Source organism: Equus caballus, chromosome 1, assembly GCF_041296265.1.
Source record: "Equus caballus isolate H_3958 breed thoroughbred chromosome 1, TB-T2T, whole genome shotgun sequence".
In the NCBI taxonomy this organism is placed as follows: Eukaryota; Metazoa; Chordata; class Mammalia; order Perissodactyla; family Equidae; genus Equus; species Equus caballus.
The window spans coordinates 184,375,914-184,400,481 of NC_091684.1; the positions used below are offsets into that span (position 1 = coordinate 184,375,914).

At 39.7% G+C, this 24,568-nt stretch overlaps 1 protein-coding gene across 18 annotated transcripts in view; it reads left to right on the forward strand.

Annotated features, from left to right (window-relative positions):
• Positions 1–24,568, forward strand: part of NPAS3 (neuronal PAS domain protein 3) — an 829,192-nt gene that overhangs the window by 688,259 nt on the left and 116,365 nt on the right. For all 18 annotated transcript variants that reach the window (XM_023623732.2, XM_023623740.2, XM_023623775.2 and 15 more), the window contains one exon: positions 13,205–13,379. In XM_023623732.2, coding sequence (XP_023479500.1) covers positions 13,205–13,379 — 175 coding nt within the window. The remainder of the gene's footprint in view (positions 1–13,204; positions 13,380–24,568) is intronic.

Sequence of the window (24,568 nt, forward strand, 5' to 3'; positions counted from 1 at the left end):
TAGCATGGAAGGGCTGGCTGTAAATTCAACTAATAGGTTACCAGAAAATGCACCTTGAACTATCTCTATTTCATCTAAGGAAGCAAAAAAAAGTAGCATTAACGTGATAATGACTCATTAGTGACTTGAAATTGAGATTATTGGCTTTGTTTTGTGTCTGTGTTTATGTAGGGCTGTTGAAACAATAGAATAGATGCTGAGAAAATCAAAGGGATGGTCAGTGGTAGAAACAGAAAGACTTCCCAGGAAGAAAGGAACCAAGTGAACTCTACTACAGTGAAAACCCCTGAGCATTTTCCAAGGGGATTTGATGTCACCCCAGCTCCTCCCAGGGCAGCTCTCCTGAAGCTCAGAGAGAAGTTGGGTTGTTCCACATCGAAGAAATGGATGAGATAAGTAAAGAATATGCAAAATTACCAGAGGGATAGCCTTTCTGGCTAGGAGTCTAGGAGGAAGAAATGTTAAAGTAAAAAGGGGAAAATAAATACCTGAGTGCTAACAAAAATGGATGTGAGGGCCGGCCCCGTGGCCAAGTGGTTGAGTTTGCGTGCTCCGCTTCGGCGGCCCAGGGTTTCGCCAGTTTGGTTTGTGGGCGCGGACATGGCACCGCTCATCAGGCCACGGTGAGACCACATCCCACATAGCACAACTAGAAGGACCTACAACTAGAATATACAACTATGTACTGGGGGGCTTTGGGGAGAAGAAGGAAAATAAAAAGATTGGCAACAGTTGTTAGCTCAGGTGCCAATCTTTAAAAAAAAAGGATCTGATTTGCCCATTGCTTCATTGAGGCCAAATAGGTGAGCTAAGAAAACACACTGTTCTCTGATGGAGTCCCTGATCGTCATTAATGAGAATGGTTCAGAGCTTCCCAGTCTTTAGCAGTTAAGTCGACCAGGTCCCAGACATCTCCATCAGTTTATCCTCCAGCTTTTATTTGTCATAACTCATTCCTAAACACTGGAAATGTTGCCCTTGAGGCTTTCCTGTTCTTTTGTGGATAAAGAAAGAGCTGCCGTTGAGTCTTCACAAAAGTTGCCCATGAAATCCTTGAGTCATCCCTGTTTTGATTTTGGTTTGTGTTTTTGTATTCCTCTTGGTGGGGATAGCATGAAATTTTCAATTTGCACAAGGATTTAATCAACAGTAAATGTTTTGAATCAGATTAAAACACAAATACTTTAAGAGCTATGTATTTATTCTGTCCTGCTGGGTGCACTCATTTTATCTTGCTTCTGAAGGGCAATGCAAAGCCTTCAATGCTCTAATGAATTCCTTGCAACAGGCAGGTATGCTCATGGTTAATAGTGATGAATGTTTATCTTAGAAATCCTGGATTCTTCCTCAGAATTTGCCCCCTTCTCCTTGACACATCAAAAATGGGAAATCATCTATGAGACTGTTTTATTTGTCTGTGTTTTCAGGACAGCACACTTACATAGTCATGAAGGCGATCAATAGAAGCAAGCCCAGGTCTTCCAAGAATCCTTAATTACACGTCTAAGAATGCATATGTATTCACATGTAATACTTGTGTTTCTGCAGTGTTCCCCCCACCCTTTTGAGCTGACATGTGCTAAGACTCTTTGAAAGCAGTAAAATCAAGAGTGTAACAGGCAAATGCACAATGAGTTGTTAAATGTGATGGCAAAATAAAAAAATTTTTAAAAGCTCCAGTCTGTATGATCAGTAAAAGAAGGAAAAAAAAAAAGACAGCCGGCAAACTGTCTATCATGTGATGAAATTTGACAGTTGGGATTATGGCTTTGATGGACCAGAACAGCTAATAGAAGAAGCTGACATTTTTGAAACCCTGCTAATTAAGGGTTCCTTCCTTAATATTAAAATAAAGTCTTTGTCTGGGTTTTATGGTTGGAGAATCAGGTGTTTTCATTAATATATGCCAGTCAGTCTTAATAAGCTTCGAGGGCAGAGGAAGTTATTATTGAGTGACCTTCTACAAAATAAGCATGTTGCTAAGGGCTCTAACCCTGCCCCGTTCAGACTGATGAATCTCATTTCCAATGCAAAAGCTTCACAAGAAATCCAAGTATTCTCTGTGCAATCACAGAAAATAATCCTGTGTCTCTTGTAATGTCCAGAATTGCCACTTACTACACTACTACTGTACAATGAATATTACAATACATATTATTTTTCTAGCACAATTGTCTACATTTCTGAATTGCCCAGAATAGAAAAACTTATTGTGAAGACACTTGTATTGAAAAGTCAGCTCATTTTAATACTTTTCAAATAGTCATCCACTCTGTTCATGAATTATAATGCTCAGAATACATCTGACAATACTGGCTTTGAAAAGGAGATATGTCTATATTATTACATATTCATTTTCAAATAGATTTCAAACAGATTTTAAACCATTCATTGAAATTCATTGAAATGATAAATTCACAGTTGGATTTTGATTGACTCTTAATCCAATTTTACTTTTGATAAGTTTTCACCCCTCTCTTCCCACCCACCCCAAAGCTTTCTCAACCAATATATTTTTTGTTCTTCTATTGGTTTTTAAAGCAAAACTGATGGGGTATGGTGAAACTTGAAGGTTTTGATAACTGTAAGTAAAGCTTGTCAAATGAATTGGTAAATTTTCTTCAAATCAGTGAAGCACCACACTGCAGGGAGTTTGTCTGGGTAACTTCCAATGTACAATGCTCCTCTTAAGGAAGTGGAGTTTATTATAAAGGGCTGTTGGTTCACAACCTGGAGGAAAACTTTGAAAGAGTCTTTTAGTCACTGGGCCATAACGCCATCTCTAGACAACATGGAAATGTATAGATAGCCAAAGTATTTGGTGTTGAGATAGATCAGACCTCTTGAGGTTTTGTGGTTGCCCAGCATTAAGAAGTTGTTCTTCATCTTGAGTTCTTTCTGCCTATCCTAGGAGAAGAAGTTGAGTAATAGCTCTGTTGCTGGATGCGTGGTCAGGTAAAAAGACGACAAACCTACTAAAGGCTCTTTGGAGAAGGAAGGTGCTAGATTAAGAATTACATAGGGCACACCATGGGTTTTGTGCTTACCCATGGGAAACAAAAGCTCATCCATCATAAACTGAGTTGATTTCAGTGTGCCAGATATGGGAACAAATGAGATGAAAATCTTGGATCTAGGGCTTCAGTATGTGGCTATTATTTCAGCCTTAGGTCTATGGGAGAAAACTGTCTTTGAGATATAGACTTGAGAAGAGAAACAAGATACATTTCCTATAAATGATTTATTGAAGCTGTTTTTCAATATTTTAAAAGAAAAAAAAGGTTTAATGAACACTAGCATAGATCCATCTCCTTAGGGCCAAAATCAATCACCTAGTGTTCATGCAGCCTCTACCTAATGACTTCCCAATGTCCTAGACTTAACCCAAGAGCAGTGTTAGCACACCACCCCTGCCCTTGTAAACTCCAGCGTAGTTAGGACCCTCTGTGTCTTGGATTGCTTCCATCTTTTCATCAAAGCCACCTGTCCTTTCTTATTCTCTTCTCTGTGTGGAACCAGCATAGGAGTTGCCCTTCCAGATACTTTTGGTTTAGAACCGCCTCTGGACTCATCCACGTCAGAGCTACTCAAAGTCTAGATCATGAACTAGCAGCATGCAGGAGCTTCCTAAAAATACAAAATCTCGGGCCCTACCCCACATCTTTGGAGGCAGAGTCTCCGGGAACTCATGACTCTGCATTTTAAGGAAATCCCCTTGGATCTTGAGAAATTTGACAGGGAATGATCCATAATACTCATATAACAAGTGAATCATATACTATGTTGTGCTGTCATATATTTTTGTCACATCATTTAAATTTTTCTTTTCTTTTCTTTTCTTTTTGCTGAGGGAGATTCATCCTGAGCTAACATCTGTGCCAGACTTCCTCTATTTTGTATGTGGGTCACTTCCTCGGGATGGACACCAACGAGTGGTGTAGGTCCACAAACGGGAACAGAACCCAGGCTGCCAAAGGAGCATGTGCTGAACTTAACCAGTAGGCCACTGGGCCACACCCATGTCATTTAATTTTTTAAGTGTTTATCACTCCAAAGTGGATTGTAGGCTCCTTGGGGGCAGGTGCTGAGTTAGTTTCCAATTCAGTGTCTTGCAGAGCAAATGATCAAGAAATATTTGATTGATTAACGTCTTTTAATTAAATGATAGATTGAGTCTAGAAATTCAGTCCTTTTATTCTAAAGACAGCCCTCTGTATCTCCTGTTTGATTCTCTTCCCTTTAATCTCATCTTCATGGTGTTCTCATACTTCATGTTCTTCTACTCCAAGGGTGCTGTGGTTCCAGAGCAGCACCGTCCAGTAGAAATAAATTATAAACCACATGTGTAATTTTAAATTTTCTAGTAGCCACATTTAAAAAAATAAAAACAAGTGAGATTAATTTTAATAATATGATGATATATTTAATCTATCCAAAATATTATTTTAACTTGTAGTCAATATAAAATATAAAGTATTTTGCATTCCTGTAATTTGTGTGCTAAGTCTGAAACCTCGTGTTATTTTACCCTTATAGCATATTCTAATTCAGACTAGTGGCCTTCCAAGTGTTCAGTATTCACACATGGCTGCCATATTGAACAGCACAGCTCAGAGAATGTTCGTGGATAAACAGCAGGGATAGCTGAAACCCCTGAAATAAAATGCCAAATTATATGTGTGTTATCAGAGCATTTTTCTAGTGAGCCAGACCATAGAATTTATCAGATTCCCAAAAGGGCTTCTTCCCCCCACCACCATCCAACTTCCCCACCGCCGCCTCCCGCAAACATCCAGAAAAACAGAGCACTGCGTTTAGCCTGTGGAATGCCTCCTTTCTTTGGAGTCATTTTCTCTACTTGCCAGTTCTATTTACATTCCCTATTCTAACAAAACGAACTCACAGTCTGTTATTAAACAGTTGTGAATTTAACTTATTCCTTTAAAGTAGCACCTAGAGAGTGCTCAGGATATTGACTTGCTTCATAGAAAATAACCTCAAATGCTACCACAGTTGGTAGTTACAACAGCCAAAATAAAATAGAAGTTTATTAGACCTTTTTATTGTGGTAATTCACTAGGAATAAATTATACACTAGCCCTGTGGTGCCTACATGGCATTCAGGAAGCTCCCAAGATGTGCTAAAACATATCAACAGGGAAGGTTCTGAAAGGGTCAGTAATTGATCACAGCACAGAGAATTTTATTCCTCCTTGTTCTCTTCATTGGGTTATTAACTCCCAAATTAATTTCTTGACATGGGCTAACCACCCACCTTCTACAATGGCTAAAATATTTTTGTACACCTTGTGATTTTCTTGGATGAGATTTTTCAAGACCCCTCACAGTGACAAGGAGGAGGAGAACCAGATGTTTCAAATATAGAAGCTCTAGCATTGACGTGATGCTCCAGTCAGAAACCAAGATATCAGTTGAGCAAGATCTTCCTTTTGTTTTGCTTTCTCTTAGACCTGAAGATCTCTGGAGATGTACAACCAAATTATCTTTGTTAAACCTTTCTGGTTTTGTTATTTTTTTGTTTTTCTCTCAACAGCATCACTTAAACATTGTGACTTAGTTCCTGGTGATGTTGCTATTCTTCCATCATAGAGTAGCCCCTTTAAAAACAATCAGAAATGATTAATTGTATTATTTATGTGCATGAAACGTATCCAAAGTTTTAGTCATATAAACCATATTGTTTTGCTGTGACTAGAATAAAATAAAATACCCTGTGTAACTTTCAAAAAACAATTAGAAGGTCCACCCCATAATTATTATTATTTTCCTTATCTATTTACCTTTCTTTAAAGTAAAAGGGCTATTTAGAATCAGGAAAAAATTTAAATTTCAATCTTAACTTACAAGCATTTACTGCTTTTCTTGTTCACATGACCAAAAGAAGGAAGAGGAAAAAAATTCACTATGAGAATAACAAAAACAACTAAAAATTGAAATATATTGATACTGAAGTCTGGCTATGCATAACATGTATCTCAATGTGTATCCAGATTTAAATGACAAATATTGAACCATGTAAAATTTGAGGATAATGGATTAACTATGCCAATATCAAGTATTTTATGTTGATTGGTCTCTTACCACCAAGGTAATGAAGAAGCTTTGAAAGTGACATCTTACTATTCATTTGATCTTCAGAGAAGGGAGATTAACTTTTAAGATCGTTAATGCTTCTTTCTTGGCATCATTTCACTTTTTACTGTGATGTAACCTCCAACTGCATCCTTCTTTTTGCTTCTCCCCAGCACTGTGATAAGTGCTAAAAAGTTGGCCTTTCCTGGGGCTGGCCCGGTGGCTGAGTGGTTAAGTTTGCATGCTCCGCTGCAGGTGGCCCGGTGTTTTGTTGGTTCGAATCCTAGGCACGGACATGGCACTGCTCATCAAACCACGCTGAGGCAGTGTCCCACATGCCACAACTAGAAGGACCCACAATTAAGAATATACAACTATGTACTGGGGGGCTTTGGGGAGAAAAAGGAAAAAAATAAAATCTTTAAAAAAATAAAATAAAATAAAATAATTAAGTTGGCCTTTCCTGCCTATAGACACTTTAAAACTTCATAACTATAGGAATCTTGTAGAGCAAGGTTTTAAAATTTCTTGATTTAGTCACTTTCACAAGTCCCTGGGCTCATTCTTGTGATGTCATGTCCCCTCAGCATGACAGCATTCTCCAGGTTCTTCTTTTAACCAGTGTCTCTTAATGAAAGGAAAAGGATACTGACATATTAAAAGTTTTCTAAAGCCACTGCTTCCATAATGTGGGGTGATGGAGAAGTACCTGATCCACGATTACAAGAAGAAATGAAATGCAGCATATAATTTATTTCTTACTCAGAAAAAAATGGGGGAGACTTCAAAATCTGGATCTGTTTTATACACAGACTATTTCTAGAAGTATTTTAAATATGCTCAGTTGGAGTCTGAGTCTCTATAATGATCCATCTAACACTTTTGAATGTTTAGCAATCAGAGTTGATCAATTCAACTAGAGTCGTGCGTCACTTAACGACAGGGATGTATTCTGAGAACTGCATCATTAGGCAATTTCGTCATTGTGTGAACATGATAGGGTGTACTTACACAAACCTAGATGGTATAGCCTCCTACACACCTAGGCTATATGGCACTAATCTTATGGGACCACCATCATAGATGCAGTCGACTGAAACGTCATTATCCCAATACATGACTATATTGGGCATGATGGTCACAAAGGCAGGCCGAGTGTTCCAAATAAGTGTTTAAGTTTGAATCAGTATCTGCAATTTGTTCTTTATTTCCTCTTTTGTTCCATTTCTCCAACAGTCTGCCTTTCCCTTTTTCCTCTCTGAGAACTAGGAAATCCACCGGAATTATCTTCTGACACTTCTTAATCAAAGTTCAGAGCTGGTCATGCGCTATTCTCTTTGGATACTGTGGTTGCAAATTCTCAAGTTGGGAGTCCCAGGGGTTATAGAAAAGTATATAAAAAAACAAAAGCAGTACTTGGCCTCACTGATTCCCAAAGGAGTCGAAATGTTTATTTCTGAAGATAAAATAAACACATGATATGGTATCTTTTAGCTCAGATTCTTCCAAGGGAAGGCTTTGTTAGCACATCTGTAAGAAGAGAGTGGATTCGTTTTCTTATTTGATGACATTGAAGGATTTTTCATTCTACCTCATCGTTCTGATATAGAACCTTTCTTTCTTCTTGTTCTACTAATTTATACACGAATTTCTGTAACAGACCCAATGCTTTTATGTGTTTTTCTTCAGATAAGTCAGCAAATACATAGAATGAGACAGAGCAGTAAAGAACATCAAGTTTCTGTCAAAACAGTTCATAAATATTCAGTAGAGTTCTGCAGTACGTCGGAAGGTATGAAGATGGCATTAAGATACCAGTAAATCCAAAGAAAACCTATGCTAATCAAGCTATCACATCTTATTATATTTTATTCTTTTATCACTTTATTATCCCTCAATAATATAAACGTGACCCCAAAAAAACTACAAATCCTAACCTGCCATGGTGAGACAGAATTGCCAGCTTATCCTGGGTCAGGATTTTCTAACCAGGATGTCAGGGGCTCACAGTGGATCTGAAAGTCTAACATGGGAGTTAGGTTTCCAAACCTCTTGCCACTAACATAGTCCTCTCTAGCCATGACCTTGTATCCAAATATTGCTGACACCCACTGTGGGAGTGGGACCTGGCTACAAAAGACTCCCAAAAAGGGCTTAATCAACCCCACCTCCTGTTCTCTCAGTATTAGTGCCCTCAAGAAATTTAAAAAAAAATCAGAGTTTGGCGTGTTCCATTTTGGCGGGCCAGGTTCACGGGTTCAGATCCCGGGCGTGGTCCTATACCACTGGTCAGCCATGGTGTGGCAGCAGCCCACATGTAAAACGGGGGAAGATTGGCAACAGAAATTAGCTCAGGGCTAGTCTTCCTCTGCAAAAAACAAAAAGAAACTTACAAAAGGTTTAGGAAATTCTACCTTAAATGGCAGTTCTTGAGTGACCTTTTTTACGGGATCAAAGTGAACTTTATGTTATGCCTAAGACTGACATAATTTTAAAGAAAGAAAGAAATGGGTTTTATGGTCTTTCTTTACAAAATTATCTTCTTAAGGTGTTCCGATATCGAGATGACTAGCTGCCTGTTCCTCACTTGTACCAAACCCTTTCCATCAAAAAAGCACTAAATTCAATGATTTGCGCTGTTAGTACGTTGCTGTAGTTAAAAAGTATTTGCTCACCCCAGGGGGCCAGGCAAAGGCTATTGACATGCTCGCTTGATGTATGAAAAGACAAATTAGTCTTCCATCCTATCTAACAGCAGGGTACAATGACCTGACATGGAAAAGTCAACTCAAACCACTGTGTAATATATTTACATTTTTTTTTCCAGGAAACTTCGGAGTTACCAAATCAACTGTGTCTAGTGTGCAAATTACATGCCAGCTAACAGATGTGAAATAAATTTGAGGAAGGTTGTGTGGTTTAGCTTGACTGTGCAGGATGCACTCGTGGCCATGGTTCGTCCTGGAGGAATCTATGGTAGCATTCAGTCGGGAGAGGCAGAGAGAAAGGAGATGAAACAAAAGGCTGTTTCTGGATATGACTGCTTGTTACTCATTGCCATCTCCTGCCCCTTGTACGTGCTGAGCTGTTTTCTAATGGACTAAGTGATGTGAGAGAGGAATGTCTCTTTTAGAACACTCAGCTGGAGTAAAGGTGACTGAGTGAGCAAGGATGGACACAGTGTGGCCTACTCTTCCTTCTTGTGCTAGGAAGACAATTCAGGGTCCCATGGGTCTGTTTCTTGAGTTTAATAAACAGAATATGTTTGTGTTTGGTTTTTTACTACCGTATAAAGTAATTGAATTTCCTATAAAATGAAGAGGTTCTCACATTTGCTTTATAACACCATTTGCACTAATGAGAACACAGTATTAGGGAGGAGAAAAGTTTAGACCTTTTCATTATGTAGATCACAATTAAGGATTGCGTATAGAACCAGTAATCAATGGAAAATGAAATTTCTCTAAATTTCTCCTGTTGGTGATTTGAAGGAGTAGTTAAGAAATAATTTTTATGAAACTATCTGAAAATTCAGATAATGAACTAACCAACTAACCACTGTTCTGTTATAGATTGGAGAAAAAAGCAGTTATAAAAGATGGCCATATTATCTTAACGAGTTCCTTAAAACTTGCTCTTTCCCAGCATTTATACAATGCCATCCTCAGTTAAACTCCATTGGCTTCTAGAGAAGACAGTTTAGGCCTCAATGCACATGACAAATACTTATTGGACATGAATATATTATGGTGCTATATTGTAACTCATTTTACAGAGTAAATAATGTTATAATAATAATGCCATAAATAATATAACAGAACCATCCTAAACTTGTCCAAATCAAGCACAGACAAAGCAAATTTTTTTCAGGCCTAAATATCCATCTTTTATTCATTCAGCAAACATTTGTGATAGACCTAGTATGTACAAGACGCTAGTCCTAGTTCTCAGTGGCAAAAGTTTTGGAAGAGTTGGTAACTGGGGATTTGAGGGTGCCTGATTGACTATAGTAATAGGGGACTAGAGCTCTATTTATTTTTCCTGCTTCAAGTTCACATGAAATAATGTCTGCCCGTCAAGTAAAAGACCCCCAGTCTCGGTTTCTGCAGTCTATTTTGAGGCCCAGAATTTAGGAGCAGGTGAGTTCTGAGTCTGTCTTACTGACGGGGTAAGACAAATCAGACAAGGGTTTCATGAGAAAAGTGGTCAACTGAGCGTTAGCCAGCTGGGCTCGCAGCCCTGCTTCTACCCTAAACACCTGGCTAAACTTGAACAAGCATTTAACCTCTCAAAGTGTGTAAAGTTTTCACCTATTAAATAAGGGGGTATTAATGGATGGTTTTTAAGGTCTCCTCCAGCTCTAAAATCTGATTAAGTGAAGTGAAAACAGTAGGAAAAACATTGAAAGTGATAGATAAATGTGAGATGTGACGCTGAGGATGACAAGGACAATGACAACTCAACGTCTGTATATAAGTAGACCTCCATATACCCCATGTCTATTTCAGTTTAGTACACCTGTTTTACTGCCTCTTTGGGCCCCAGAGTCCAATGGCAAAGCATTGTTAGGCCAGGGGATGACCAGGCTGCCTGCCCCCAGCCTTCTCCCTCCATGGTGCTCGGTGTTGTCTCCTGAATAAAAGTGAAGCCGGAGGCTAGGGGAGCTCAGAGGGCTCTGCTCAGCCTCTCTGACTGCAAATGTGCTACCCAAGAGGCGGCAGGTTGAGTCAAGAAGACTTTAAACCAAATATTGGCCTTTTCTAGTCCTCGGATTCCTCTTCCGTAAAATTGGGATCATCAGACCAGTTCAAAAGACCATTATGAGGATTAACTAAAGAAAAGTATGAAAAGTACTTGTACATAGGAGTAGGCAGCTGCTAATATTGTTGTAGTTGAGGCTCAAAGCATGTCACTTCTGCTACACACCCTGCAGATCAAAGTGATGCCCCACAGTGACCATGCAGACCCCAGGAACTCCTCACCAAGCTTCCCCAGGAACATCCATGTCCGTGTGTCATCCGTGCTCATCCAGCAAACAGCAGCAACAACAGCAGGCGTTTTCTAGTGCTTATTTCTCACAGTGATTTCCTCTGCATGGTTTCATTGGATTTTCAAAATTAGGCTGTGAGGCAGGTAGAGCAACTCTTGTTTTCGTCCCAGCTCTCAGGCCGCTGCCTTACACCTGCCCATGGAATGACACTCGAGGGGGTGCCATCCACGGGGGAATGCAGTGTGAGTACCCCCACCCCCACAGTCCCACAGAGCCGCGGTACTGCCACTTTCAGAATAGGAAACTGAAGCCCAGAGGTTAAATGAATTGTCGACTTCCTCATATTCACTAATCCCCAAACAAAATAACCATCAAGAAATATTAAAACACACATTTTATTAGTTTCATTTAATTTCTTAATTGCTCAAAGTCAGTTTACCCATTTATTGCTGTGTGAAATGCTTAGAGGCAAGGCGCACATTAAAGGGATTATTTCCATGTAATCCCTCCCTCCCAGAGGGTAGGAACTGATCACTTATGAATCCTGATTTACGCTCTGTAACAATATCAAGTGGAGGAAATAGTTATTGTAAAATGATAGAGTCAGTAGTCGGGTAATACAGGAGGAGAGTGTAATTTAATAGCAAAGAGAAAGTACCTCATTTTCGGTAAAAGTTATGCGAGCCTTTTTCAGGAATAGCTATTAACCAAACTGAATTTAGCCTCCCATTTTTCTGGCTATACCTCTGCTAATTGATAGATGTTGAAGATGTGTAGGCTGTTAAGATTTTAATCAAACGGTGTCTGGGAGTAGATGTGATCATTTTGCCGGGACTTGGAGTTCTGGGGATAATAATTGCTCTGGGTATTACACGCTCTGTGACAGCTCGCCTTCCGCCAGCCTTCCTTCTTGGCAACAAAAAGAGTGCAGGAACTCAGTGGAATTTGGAGGGGTGCTGCAAATTACACAGGAAAGGGAGATGAGGCTAGAAGCGGGTCCAGGTAAATATCCCCCAAGAAACTTGTGACAGCCTGAACTTCTGGCAATTTCCATGGTACATCATACCTGGCCTGAGACCATTAAACTCCAGAGGAGTGGGAAACCCATTAGTGACCCAGGAAAGAGCTTTTTCTTGTTCTGTTGCTGATACATCTCTCCCTGTCGCAGTACCTATAACCCAACTACATTATTTTAGGAGTGTTGTTACTATTCTTGGAAGGAATGAAGAGTGATAGCATCAGAAGAGAACAGAGGTAAATCCAGTCCTTACCAGCAAGTTCTGCCCCCCTCAGACAGCACCCAACCCAGAGAGGGGCCACGCCTGACAGCACTGGAAGGGGCAGTGCCTCCATTTCAGGCCCACCCTCCTCTGATATCTGAGATTCATTCTCTACCTTTAGAGTCAGCCTAATACAAAGAGTATACAAAATAAAACATTTTTTTAAAAGCCCTCAAGGAGATTTGTACCATGTATTTTATTAGACTGAAGGCAAAACAAGCTGATACCAGCAGAAAAAAAAATGGCTGCTTCAGACCCCAGCTGACCTCTTTTGCATGGAAAATTCTCCATATGATTACAGAGCTAATGAGTAATATTTAATGAAAACATTATGCCTTTGCATATATTTGTAAGCAGCACTTCTTCCATTTAAATTTACGTAGAAATAAGCTGATACATATAAATCTGTGTATTTTAAGGAAAATACTCATCCACTATCTCTGGCTGTTTCTATACAGAGACCAAACTTCTCAATAAGAAAACTGTAGAATTCAGTCAATCATCCGGTTGACACCAAACATGCAAGTATCTGATGATGCGTGGATCAAACAGCAGAATGCCAGGCAGACTCCTGCACATTTCACAGAATGTTTTGGCTTTATGCAAACAACACTATATGAGAAAAAACTGGGCTAAACAATTGCTAAATAAATGCATGTGAAAAAAATCATTCAACTTCAAGAATCCCTAAGCATTTGAGGATAGAGACTTAGAACAAAGACTGTTTCTGGGGCTGCATATATTTCCTTTTCTGATGAGAACCTGAATCACAGTGGTGCTCCATTTGAAAACGGAAAAGCCTGTGACACCTTTCTCTCCCACCCTTTCTTTTCCCCTCTAGGTGGAGCTGACAGGCAGCAGTGTCTTTGACTATGTCCACCCTGGGGACCACGTGGAGATGGCAGAGCAGCTGGGCATGAAGCTCCCGCCTGGGCGGGGTCTCCTCTCACAAGGAACCGCTGAGGACGGAGCCAGCTCAGCATCTTCCTCCTCCCAGTCCGAGACACCCGAGCCAGGTGGGAATTGCAATCCCAATGCATAGGTTGGTGAGCAGGACCTTTGCCAATGATTGCACTCAAGTCACCAGTGTGAAGAGACTATAAATAGGTTTAATGGTATTTAACAATTCCATGCAGCTTTCTGTCCCGTGCAGTAATTACATAAGGAAGAGATTCGAAAATAAGGAGACATTTTAATAAGTATAATCCAGACATCTAATTTCAGTTGAACAATACATATGGAAGGTACTAGTTCCTTTAGTTTCCCTTTCAAATTACTGGAGGGAAAAGGTTCAGATTTGGAAAGCCCTCTTCCTTTTATTTTTACCATGGACTAAATCTAATGCATTTATTTATTATTCAGCAAAATCTATGGCAGAGGCTTCTTGAATATTAGCTTGTGGAGAATTAAAAGTATCACGGACTTGGAGAAATCTTGGTTTCTTTTTTTTTTTAAGCATCAGAAGGTACTTGAAAGATGTGCACAGATAAATTAAGGCTAAAAAGAAAACAGAAATGGCTACATTTTAAACTGCCTTTCCACCCTCAGTATTTAATTAGATCAATTGTATAGAGGAATGAACAGAGGTGACATTCCTCATTGGGATTCCTTCCAGGACTCTTATAGACTTTGCATTCAGAATGTTCCCATTTTCATTGTGTTGTACTGATGATAATTTAAGTATTAGGGGAAAATCCATTTATAAATTAAACAAAATGACTTGATATCCATCAGTCCCCTAGTTCATCAAGCTGTTCAAACACGGGGAAGATTGGCTGGTCGGCCTGGGTCTTCCGAGAGCGCTGGTAATTAGATCTGCGAAGGATTTATTCTGTGCTGATTGGGGCTTTAAATTAATTGAAGTTCCACATTTGTGGTTTTGTCCTTTTTGTACTTTTTTAGAGGAGATATTTCATATTCTTGTGTGGTGGAGTGCTTGGCCAAGCAGCAGTGGTTTAAATGTTAATTTTTCTCATGAGAAGTTTAAGATTTTTAATGAATCAAGGCCTGATTTGAAGTGCAAAGTTTTATTTGCTTACTTGGAAAATTATTTTTGCACTCTTTAAAGATGGTTGTACTTTACTTGAGATGTTGTTTTAAAACAGATTTGCAGCACAGAAGCATTTTATAGAAGGAAAAATGGAAAAAGCTATTTTAAGATTAATATTAAAATAACTCTACATACTTCCAAGACAATACTTTGATTTGACCTGTTTAGAAATACTCACAATGTGTTTGCTCACACGGAAGGGAAAAAACACATTTGCCTCTTGGGGAAATATTTTAATGGAATTCCATCTAAAACCAATCCATCTTTCCTCATTTAGGTTGACTGCAGCTTCTAGGGCATTATTCTCTAGCATTGGTGAGCATCCTTCTCCAATGAGCCCGATGCATGAGAAAAGGGAGTATTTAAGACTACTCTTTACCATTTACAAATGAAAATAATTTCGTTCCGGGTAGGGAGGTCATATGTTGTTATATCATATCTCACTGACTCTACTGAATGGATGTGTCGGTGAGATCACTGGAACTCCTTTTAGTCATTAGAACGTTCATGTCTGGTCATTTTGGGCAAGCAGCACATGAAAACAGTTTTCTCTCTTTCATTCTGGAGTTGGATTGGGGAGCCTGGCTTGCTCACAACTCTTTAACACTCAGTGTGTAAGAATTCAAGTTTCTAAACCTTTTTATGAACTAAGGCCTTGGAAAAGTGAACTTTGTTTCCCTGACTCACAAACTCTCAAGTTTAGAAGGATCTTCAGTGATCCTTGAAGCCAACCTCCAACCTATGCCGCCATCCCTCTACAGCAAAACCAACAGAGAACCTTCCATTCTCTGCTGGAACCTGCCCCTGATAGGAAGCTCACCAGCTTACAAGGCTGCCCACTCCATCGGTAAGCAGCTCTAATGGAAAGTTATTCCTAATATGGAGCCAAAATCTACTTTGCTGCAACTTCTCCCCACTGCTCCAAGGTCTGCCCTCTGGAACCGTGTTTCACATTTACTCCTTCCTCCCCATCAGTCTCTCAAATACGTGAAGTCAGAGATACCAAATCCTGCCTTCCTTCTCCTTTCCAGGTTGAATGGCCCTGATTCCACAGCAGTTGTTCAATGGCATGTTCCTAAGCCCCTCACCACCCTAGTCGCCCTCCCCCTGGCTGTCCTTCAGTTTGTTGGTGACCCTCTAAAAATGTGGTTCTGAGCATAGCCCTCTAGATGTATTCTGACTAGTACAAAGCTGAGGGACTGTCACCTTTCTTAGTCGAGGCTACTATACTTCTGTTAATGCACCCTAAGGTTGAATTCAGTCCTCCTGATGGCCAGGTGACACTGTTGATTCATACTGAGCTTGACGTCTCCTGAAACACATGTTAAGGGTGACTTGTCACTTGGAAGAGACTTTGGGAGAAAAAAGAATCCATAGCGTCTAAATCAGTTCTGCTAAGATATCCTAAGCTAGAGTCAAAATCAAACTAATTTAAGACTCAGTATAGGAATTACGCTAAGTCCCATGCCTTCTGTGAAGCACCAGTATGCATGAAACAACTCTGGGTACACTGTTAGAACTCAGTTCTCACTTAGCATCCTTTAATTCTGCATATTAGGAGAGTAACATATCTTCTCTGTTACCGTCCATCTTTGCTTTAAAGTTACTCTGTCATTTAACAATGAGATGTGATTGAAAATTTACTTGGGTTTCTTCCCCCTGCCTCCCAGCCTTCCTTGAGCCACCCTAACTAGTAAAATTGAAAACTCTTTCTACCTTCCTTAACGACTCGGGCTCATTAGCGACAGTTGCGTAAGAAGGGTTTCTCTTCCTTGGTGGTGAGTGTCTCTTACTTTACAGAATGTCAGACTGTCTTTGCCCTAAAAGTCTGTAGTCTGGGTTATTTTCAATCTTTGGCTTAAGAAGGCATTTAGATTGACTGCTCAGATTCTGAAAAGCAGTGTGTAGGGTGCTACCTTTAACTTAATATCTCCACTCCTGCAGATCATGGCTCCAAGGGAATTACTTTACAAGTTCATGTCAGGCACTACATCCCAAAGCCGCTTATGTTTCTTAAAAGCTGAAAGAATTTTAACGAGATTTCCTAATTCTTAATAACATGAAGGAATAGTTTTGAAGACTTGTTCGTTGCATCGCAATCTTTTAAACTCTGATAAAACACAGATTCTTTTTTAAATAGTAGTGTAAATTGGTTGGTAAAGGGATATCAATGTGTGGTGATCATGAAAATGGAAAGGACTAGTAGGTATGGAATTTCTCAGAAGCCCTGATGTGTTCAGTGTAGCATTACTAAGTGACTGCACTCTAAATAACATTTGGCATTACAATAAAAGGAAATAAGTGACTCAACCAGCCTAAGAGACAGTGATGTTGTGCCATCGTAGGAATTCTGTTTCTTTGAAGCGCCAGCCCTGTGACTATCTTGTCTTGAACCAGTCTCAAAATAATGAGAAAAAAAAATCTGTTGACAGCAAATCCCCCAAAATATTTTATGTGTATGCACATTTATTAATAGTTCAGTAAATATGATATTTCTTTTAGAGAAATCTTAAGGCAGGCATAAGACAATAAATGGGTGGCCTTGTTTAAAAAGTTATAAAGTTCTGGAGCGCCTATGTAGGGGTTGAGGCAAACATTTTGGGAGAGACTGCTCTGTGCTGTCCTGCAGGCTCCTGCAGTGTGAGGAGCAGAGAACCTCTGGAACATGACGTGTGGATGCTTCATTTTCTGTTTGTAATCCGCTTGTGTCTTTTCATTACTCTTAATAATTCTGTAATCTTGGGATTATGAGTGCTATCCTCTTTTTTTAATAAATTTCAGTGTCACATCTTTTAAATGCTTAATAAACAGGAAAGCAGCTCTTTCCAGAAATCCTGGAGGAACTTGAAAAGAAATCTCCCTATTTTGAAAACAAAGAATAATATTCCTTCAGTTAGGTCATCAAATTGTTCTGTTTTCTTCGCTCCTTCTTATTATTAAAACAGCTGGATTTTTTCCAATTATAAAATTCACACTCATTATGAAAGGTTCAGGGAATAAAGACGACTAACCAACATCCCACTACCCCAAAATAACCACTGTTCATGTATATACAATAGGTATCCTTCCAGATTTTGTTTCTGTATATGTGTATACATACATAGGTATGTCATGGGGTTTTTTGTTTGTTTGTTTGACTAAAATAAGACCATAACATACAGACCTGTTCTGGTAGCCTGCTTTTTCACTTAACCTCACAGGCAGCTTTCCTTGTCATGTTTCTCGCTTTAATGTAAAATTTCCTTTCTGTCTCCAGTGGTTTGTTTCCCACTAGCTAACAATCAGCTCCCAGCTGTAGGACCACTGCCGGGAGTAACATACCTGGGTCTTGCTTAGGAGAGAATTCGGCCGGGACAAGAGGTTCTTACAGCCTGCTGAATGGGTGCGAGCGCATAGAGGGCGAAATCAATACTGCACCAGGATTTAGACAATTTAGCAAACTGTATGAGACAGTACTTTTGGTGAAAAATAACTACAGCAGCATGATTAACCATTGGTTGTCAAAAATACAGGTTATTGTGTTTTGTCTGAAGTTTCAGGCAGATCTAGCCTGTTACAGAGGGTTAAGATAATCATTGTAGTCATATGATCTTTATGCTATTACGCCTACTCTGTGTCCTGAATCTTTTAAAGGCAAGCAAAATTGAAGCAGGAGAATCTTTGCCTGCATGGAAATAATCTGCATTTTTCTACGTATGCCTCTGTGCTGGGGTACATTTGATCAGCTCCTGATTCTACAGGAACTCAATTCCTCTGAATTTATTAGGTGATTTTCATAATAAGTGATATAATTAGAGGAACAAATGTTTAGGAATAGCAATAAAGAATGTAAAAATTTATCTGAGGATCAGATCAATATTTTCTTTTGAAAACTACTTAGATATGAGATACACTTGTACTTTTATGGGTGAATCATTTACTAGCATATGGGGGGGGTCTTTGATTTCTTTTTTTTCTTTTTTTGTATTGGTTCAAGTTTCCTGTCGATGAACTGAATTGAGAAGTCAGGCACGGGAAACCATCTGAGTCACCCCACATCCAACCTCGGTCCCCAGACAATGTGACTGTATCTACAGCACTTTCTGCTGTACTGCAAATGTCAAACAGAAGGTGTAATGGATTTAATATTAGCGCTGGCCAAGGTGTTGAGGGAGCTGTTAATAATGTCACTCCAGTTATTGATCTGAAGCCTTTAAAAATCAAAGAAAAGTGAGAGATCCCCTACTGGGGAAAGGCACACAGTGACTGGTTTTTATTGCCAATATATTTCTACATATAGAGTGGCAACTTTCTGGAATTATGTTATCACCATTAATCTCTGTGAGGTTTTTGGAGCCATTATATGGTAAGATAATATCATAGAGACTGTTTCGCATGCTAATGTTAAAAAATCAGGCCAAGTTCTTTTAGAGATAAATAGAGCTTGATAATTTGCGTGATCACTACAACAGTCATACAAGTCGTCAAATGATTGGAGGTTTATTAGCACTAGATGTATTCGTGACAACAATGTTGGATCCCCCAGAAGTGTGAAATACAAACTGTATGGTCACTAGCATGAGGTATGCTCCACGTCTGCCTTTCTAAACTCTGGATACAAACCAAGCAGTGAGTCCCTTAAGATAAAAAAGAATTTTGTTTTTACAGTTCTTGTACCTTTTCAGGAAACTGCTAATCCTTCGAGCTGACTGGCGGTTTGTATGCAGTGAAATTCCTGCTTTCCATAGTCTCCAACTAATAAAAGAAATTAAAATGTATAATTTATGTTGAATGTTTATCAAACAGTAAACACACATTTACTTCCTTTCCGTATTCATACAATATAAGCAAAGATAAATTCATCAGCTATGTACCAGGGTTATCTCTGATGGATTGAATATGAAATCCATCTCCACTGTAGCTGTAGCAATGGTCCAAACTAGTTCACGATTACCCCAGACTGGCCTGCCTCCTGTTAACACCCATGTGCACATGTATGTGTCAAATCTAATAGTCAGAAAGCAGCATAACAAAAACTAATCTTTTCATAACCCAGAGAGATCATCATTTATGCATAAACTTAGCTTTTATCCAAAAATTATACATGCAAAATTATTTATTTCCCTTAGCTATGTCATAGTTATTTTGAAATGAAATAGGAATTATCTTCTGCCACTCCTGAGTGAAGATGACGCATACACTCCAAAAACAAGCCAGTACTATTACAGGGACTGACTTGCCAAACTCAGAATGCTTCTTTTGCCTCAAAAAAGCTACCTTGACGCAGTGCCATGTTTTCATGCAGAAAGTAGCCTATTTTTAAATGTCGCCTTTATCCCCAGCTAAGCTAAACAAGATCACCTGGAGCTGCCACAGAAAGGATAAATATTTTCCAGTGCCCTCTTCTGGTAAGCAAGGCCTAGGCACACTTATCACCTTAGTTTGTGTGTGCTTACTCTTTTGTGTGCTTGTCCGGGTAGGATGAGAATGTTTGCAAAGCAAATTTGTACTTCTAGGATCTTGCCTGAGGGAGCTAAAGAAAAGTCAGGTAAAATCTCTTCCTCCCACAGGGCTCCTCAGGCCCGGTACCTGAGCTCCACCTTCCTGGCCAGCTCCCAGAACACACAGCTGCAGCGCGAGGCGTCCTTTGGGGCTTGACACTCTGACCTGTGAAAATCTGTGCTGGTGACTGACTTGGCTACAGAAGGGCAGCCTCCCTTTTGTTCCCAGAGAAGATGCTGGATCTCAGCATAGTTCTGCATGCCATTCTGAAACTTTCTCTTCCAAAATTTAAATCACAGTGGTTACAACTCAAAAAAGCTGTGCAGCTTTTATATAAATTAATATAAGGGTATTTTCAGGGTAGCAAATGGCTTGTTCAATAATAGCACAGACCTCTTATCAAAATACACAATAGGTTCACTCAGTTTATATGTAGCATTTTTTTCTAACCTTCAATAGAGGGTTTAGGAAATCAATTGTTTACACCCATTATTTTTAACAGTTGTTTTATATAGCGTTCTAGGTCATAATTTTGACTTTCCTTTACCCATGGTGATAAGGGGTACGTTTGCAGAGCTTCTAAAATGAAACCCAAGACAAGTTGTTAATAGATGACCTGCACTTCCCCATTTAAAAAAAAATGTCTCTTTCTCATTAGATAATTAAAAATTATAGACTCTATTTCTGTAACTCTTTCCTTGAACAAAGCATGAGTTATTTGCTTTTAATACATACCACTGCACAGAAATTTCATCCCTGTCCAAATTATACCATTCTGAATTCTTCATCTGCACTAAACAGCAGACTTAAGAAGGATCGGTTACCTGGCATTGACTGAGCTTTGCAGGGTGCACAGATCAGAAGAGCAGAACTGGCTGGAAACCATTTCCACCCCTAGTGAGCAATTTACTCGTGATTGCTTGGGGAAAATACTGGAAATATTGCTTCTGTGTAAAGTTTGCAACTTCCAGTTGTCAGCTCTTTGCCAAGCAGTGATTCCTGAGTATAGCTTTAGAAGCAAAGTGTAATCAGGCCGCTGTGATAGTGGTTGGCATTCATATCCTGCTTGGTGTAGGCAGAGCACAAAAACTACTAATTACAGGAGTTAATTCACACCCTGTCCCTCTGAGGGAGGTCACTGTGTTATCCTTATTTTATAGATGGGGGAAAGTGATGGAAATTCTGAGTAGCTTGCCCCAAACCACTCAGGTTAGGTTAAGAGCCAAGATTAGAGTAAAGGATACAGTATTGGGGTTGGAGTCGGTGGGAAGCCTGAGAGCGAGATGGAGAAAGGAGATAGGACCCTGGTAAGAGTCTAACCAGAGGAACTTTCTCCAAGGGGCTTCTGAAGTCCAGAGAGAAATCTAATTAACCCCAAAGCACATATTTCATTGGGCTAAAACATCAATTTTTTAAATAAAGTCTCATTTAGGACTAAAATTCTCCATCTAATCATTTCCTCTGTCTTCATCTCTACATTGAAACTCTTTTTACCGCAAGGAACAGTAGCATCTGAATCAATTATAGGCAAAATTCAGCCCTGAGTCTCTTGGTCTCCATTAGCTGCATGCCTTCTCAGCCAGGGGCACAGCCAAAATTATCTCTGTGCATTTGGCCTCTACACTGCCTTGGCCAACGCTGGGCCAGGCTCTGTGCAATTTCCCAGGCCCTTCCTTTCAGAGCCAGTCTCCCAGGGCAGGCACGAGATGGAAAAAGAGCAATAGCAGCAATAGGGTCCATCAGGAGGAGGTCATATCCTCCTGGAGGTATCCACTCATGATACACAATCATGGTTTCTTGGGACCATGGGAAACGTCACCCATCTTCTCTTAGTTGACAAAATTAGCTTGAGAAGAGGGAAGGACTTGTGTCTTTTCTCTAGTTGTTATTAACTAGAGTGAATTCTCACTCAAGATCCAGGCCTACTTAATAATAGGGATTGTGTACACTATTCAACAACCATTGATTGCATGTCTGTCATGTGTCAGACGTTATACGAAGCACTGAGGAAACAAAGATGAAGCTCCTTGCCTTCCAGGAGCTGACCATCTTGTGCGGGGGACAGATCAATAATACAATCCAGGAGTGTGATGATGACAATCAGAGCGCTGTGGTATATGACTAGGATAGCATTAATTACAAGCCACTGCCGCTAGCAGTGTGGGCAGAAATAGCTCAGGTTTGAAACTTCAACCCTAAAATTAACAACCCAGGAACATCAGTTCTTTGGGAGCAAGTTGCTTTGACATTCCCACACACACAGACTATGACTGTCAGGGACTTTGATGCACTTTGCCAAGGGTTATTTGTTTATTTCTTTATTTAATTAGATAGCCTAAAAAATGCCTGCTCTATGACAGGTTCACAGGAATGCTCGTTCCTCAGCCCGTTGATCTCTCTGCTCTGGAGGAGCGTTCTGAATGGGAGGTATCCCCAGACTGCCTCCCTTCAGCTTCTACTGATTTCACGAACTGAAATTCAGAAAAATGCTGGCTTTGGAAAAGTGTACTGACTCTTTTAGCCTTGTCTACTCAAAATATAACTTGTGGCAAACACTCTTAATAACATGAATGATGTTAATAAATAGCTTTGATGTTTTACCTGTATGTCCCAATTATAAGAGTAGGCATGTTTTAAGTTATGTCTCAACATGACCCTAAACCAAAGTTAGAGATGGTAAATGGCTTGCCCCACACCAGAGTAGACATGGACCCAGGATTTGAACTCAGGCCACGTCTTTTGTTTTGAGCATTTTGCTAGGTGCTAACAGAGAACACAAAAGGTAGGAGATGTGACGCTCGCCCTTAGAAAACTGATCATCATCAGTAGAAGATTTCTACAGTGTCAACAACCAGAGCAGAAGGAAGAACAATAGAGCTGCTCTCCTCCATTGAGGCATAAAAATGGAAAGTAGTTTAAGAAATCAGGGAAAGGCTCGATGATTGTGGGTGGCTTTGATGAATAGGGATGACTTCATGCCTTGCATGAAAACCAACCTAAAAGCACAGAGGTAGAGATGATCTTCCAGGAGACTCCTCCCACATAGCACAGTGGGAGTGAGCTGCATTTGAGGGGCAGGAAGGAGCCGTGTCTTCCTCACTGAAGCAAAAGGCATGCTTATCTAAGATGGAGCCAGATCTTGGAGGAGCTGGAGCACCAGGGAAAAGCAACTGAGGTTGGTGTGCTAAGTTCTGAATATAACCCATTAAACAGAGCAGTGACCTACTGAAAACATTATTTTATCACTTGTAAATACAAAAGTAAACTTTGAATTTGGAAGGATCCTTCCTTGAGAGTCATATCATACAACTACCCATGAACTCCTGAATCCCTTATACAATATAATTTCTAATATTCATTGACTGGCCGCCCAGTGTCAGGCACTGTGCTAACCCATTGTATGCATTACTTCATTCATTCCTCATAAAGTATAATGAAGAAGGCATCATTCTTTTCCCCACTTTACAGATGAAGGAACTAAGAAAAGAATGATTTTTTAAAACTTAGGAAAATGATACAGTTAGTAGGTGGAGAGTCTAGGATCGGAACCCAGCAGCCTGGCACCAGAGCTCCTATTCTCTACCACTGTACCACACTGCTTCTCAACATCCACCTAAAATAGCATCCAACCTCTACTTGAGACTACCAGCTGAGGGCTCTCTCCATCCGTCCCAGGCAGCTCTTACTGTTAGAATATTCTTCCCAGTGTTATGCTGATGCCTGTCTGCAGGTAACTTACATTGACTGGACTTAATACCTGATCCTTTATTTTTGCAAGATGTGCAGGATGTGTTGAATAGAGCAGACTGGATGCAAAGGAAACCATTCAAGAGGTCATTTCTTTAATCCCGGAGTGAGTGAGTACACCTTAAGAAGGAGAATTACCCATGGACTTTGCAAAGAAATGATTTGGAGTGAAGATAAATATATAGAAAAAAGTAGTAATGTCCCTTGTGGTCAGCCAGGAGCTAATGGTTAATACTCTGGAAATCATGCAAGTCTCAAGCTTTCACAAGAGTAGGACTGATCATACCATCTGTCTACTCTCACTTTTTTATCAATTGATCATAAAATCTGGAAAAACTTCAAAGTCACAAAATTACGTATGCTATTGATCATGAAATATTAGGTTGTAAAGTCCCTTAGGGTTCAAAACTGTTCCTCTTTATGGTTTATTAAAGTATATCATGTGCCTTTAGCAAAGTCGCAGTCCGCTGGTCAGTGCCTCTCACTGGTCAGGGTCTGTCCTCTCCAAATAAAAACACCAGGAAGGACAATGGTAAAATCAGGGACATCATAGAGAGTTACAACTCTACTCTCCTATGTCCAGCCATCTCTTTATTAAACAGAGCAAGTGTTGGTGTTGGAGGAGGAGCATAAGTATCATTGATCTCTCAAATTACTGTTAGTCAAGATAGGAAGGAAATGGAATTAAAAATTTGACCAATATTTAAGGAAATACCTCCATTTCACAGAAGTAATACGAGTATAAAAATAACACAAGTCCAGTAGTCTATATTCATTCATTTCTTCACTCATTCAGTCATTATTTGTTGCATTTGCATGGGCCAAGCTCTGTCCTAGATCCTGGGACAGGGGAGTTATCAAGAAGGTCCTTGTGTACTTCAATTTGTAATGGACCGGTTAGTCTTCTCTGCTCTCTAAAATGCAGAA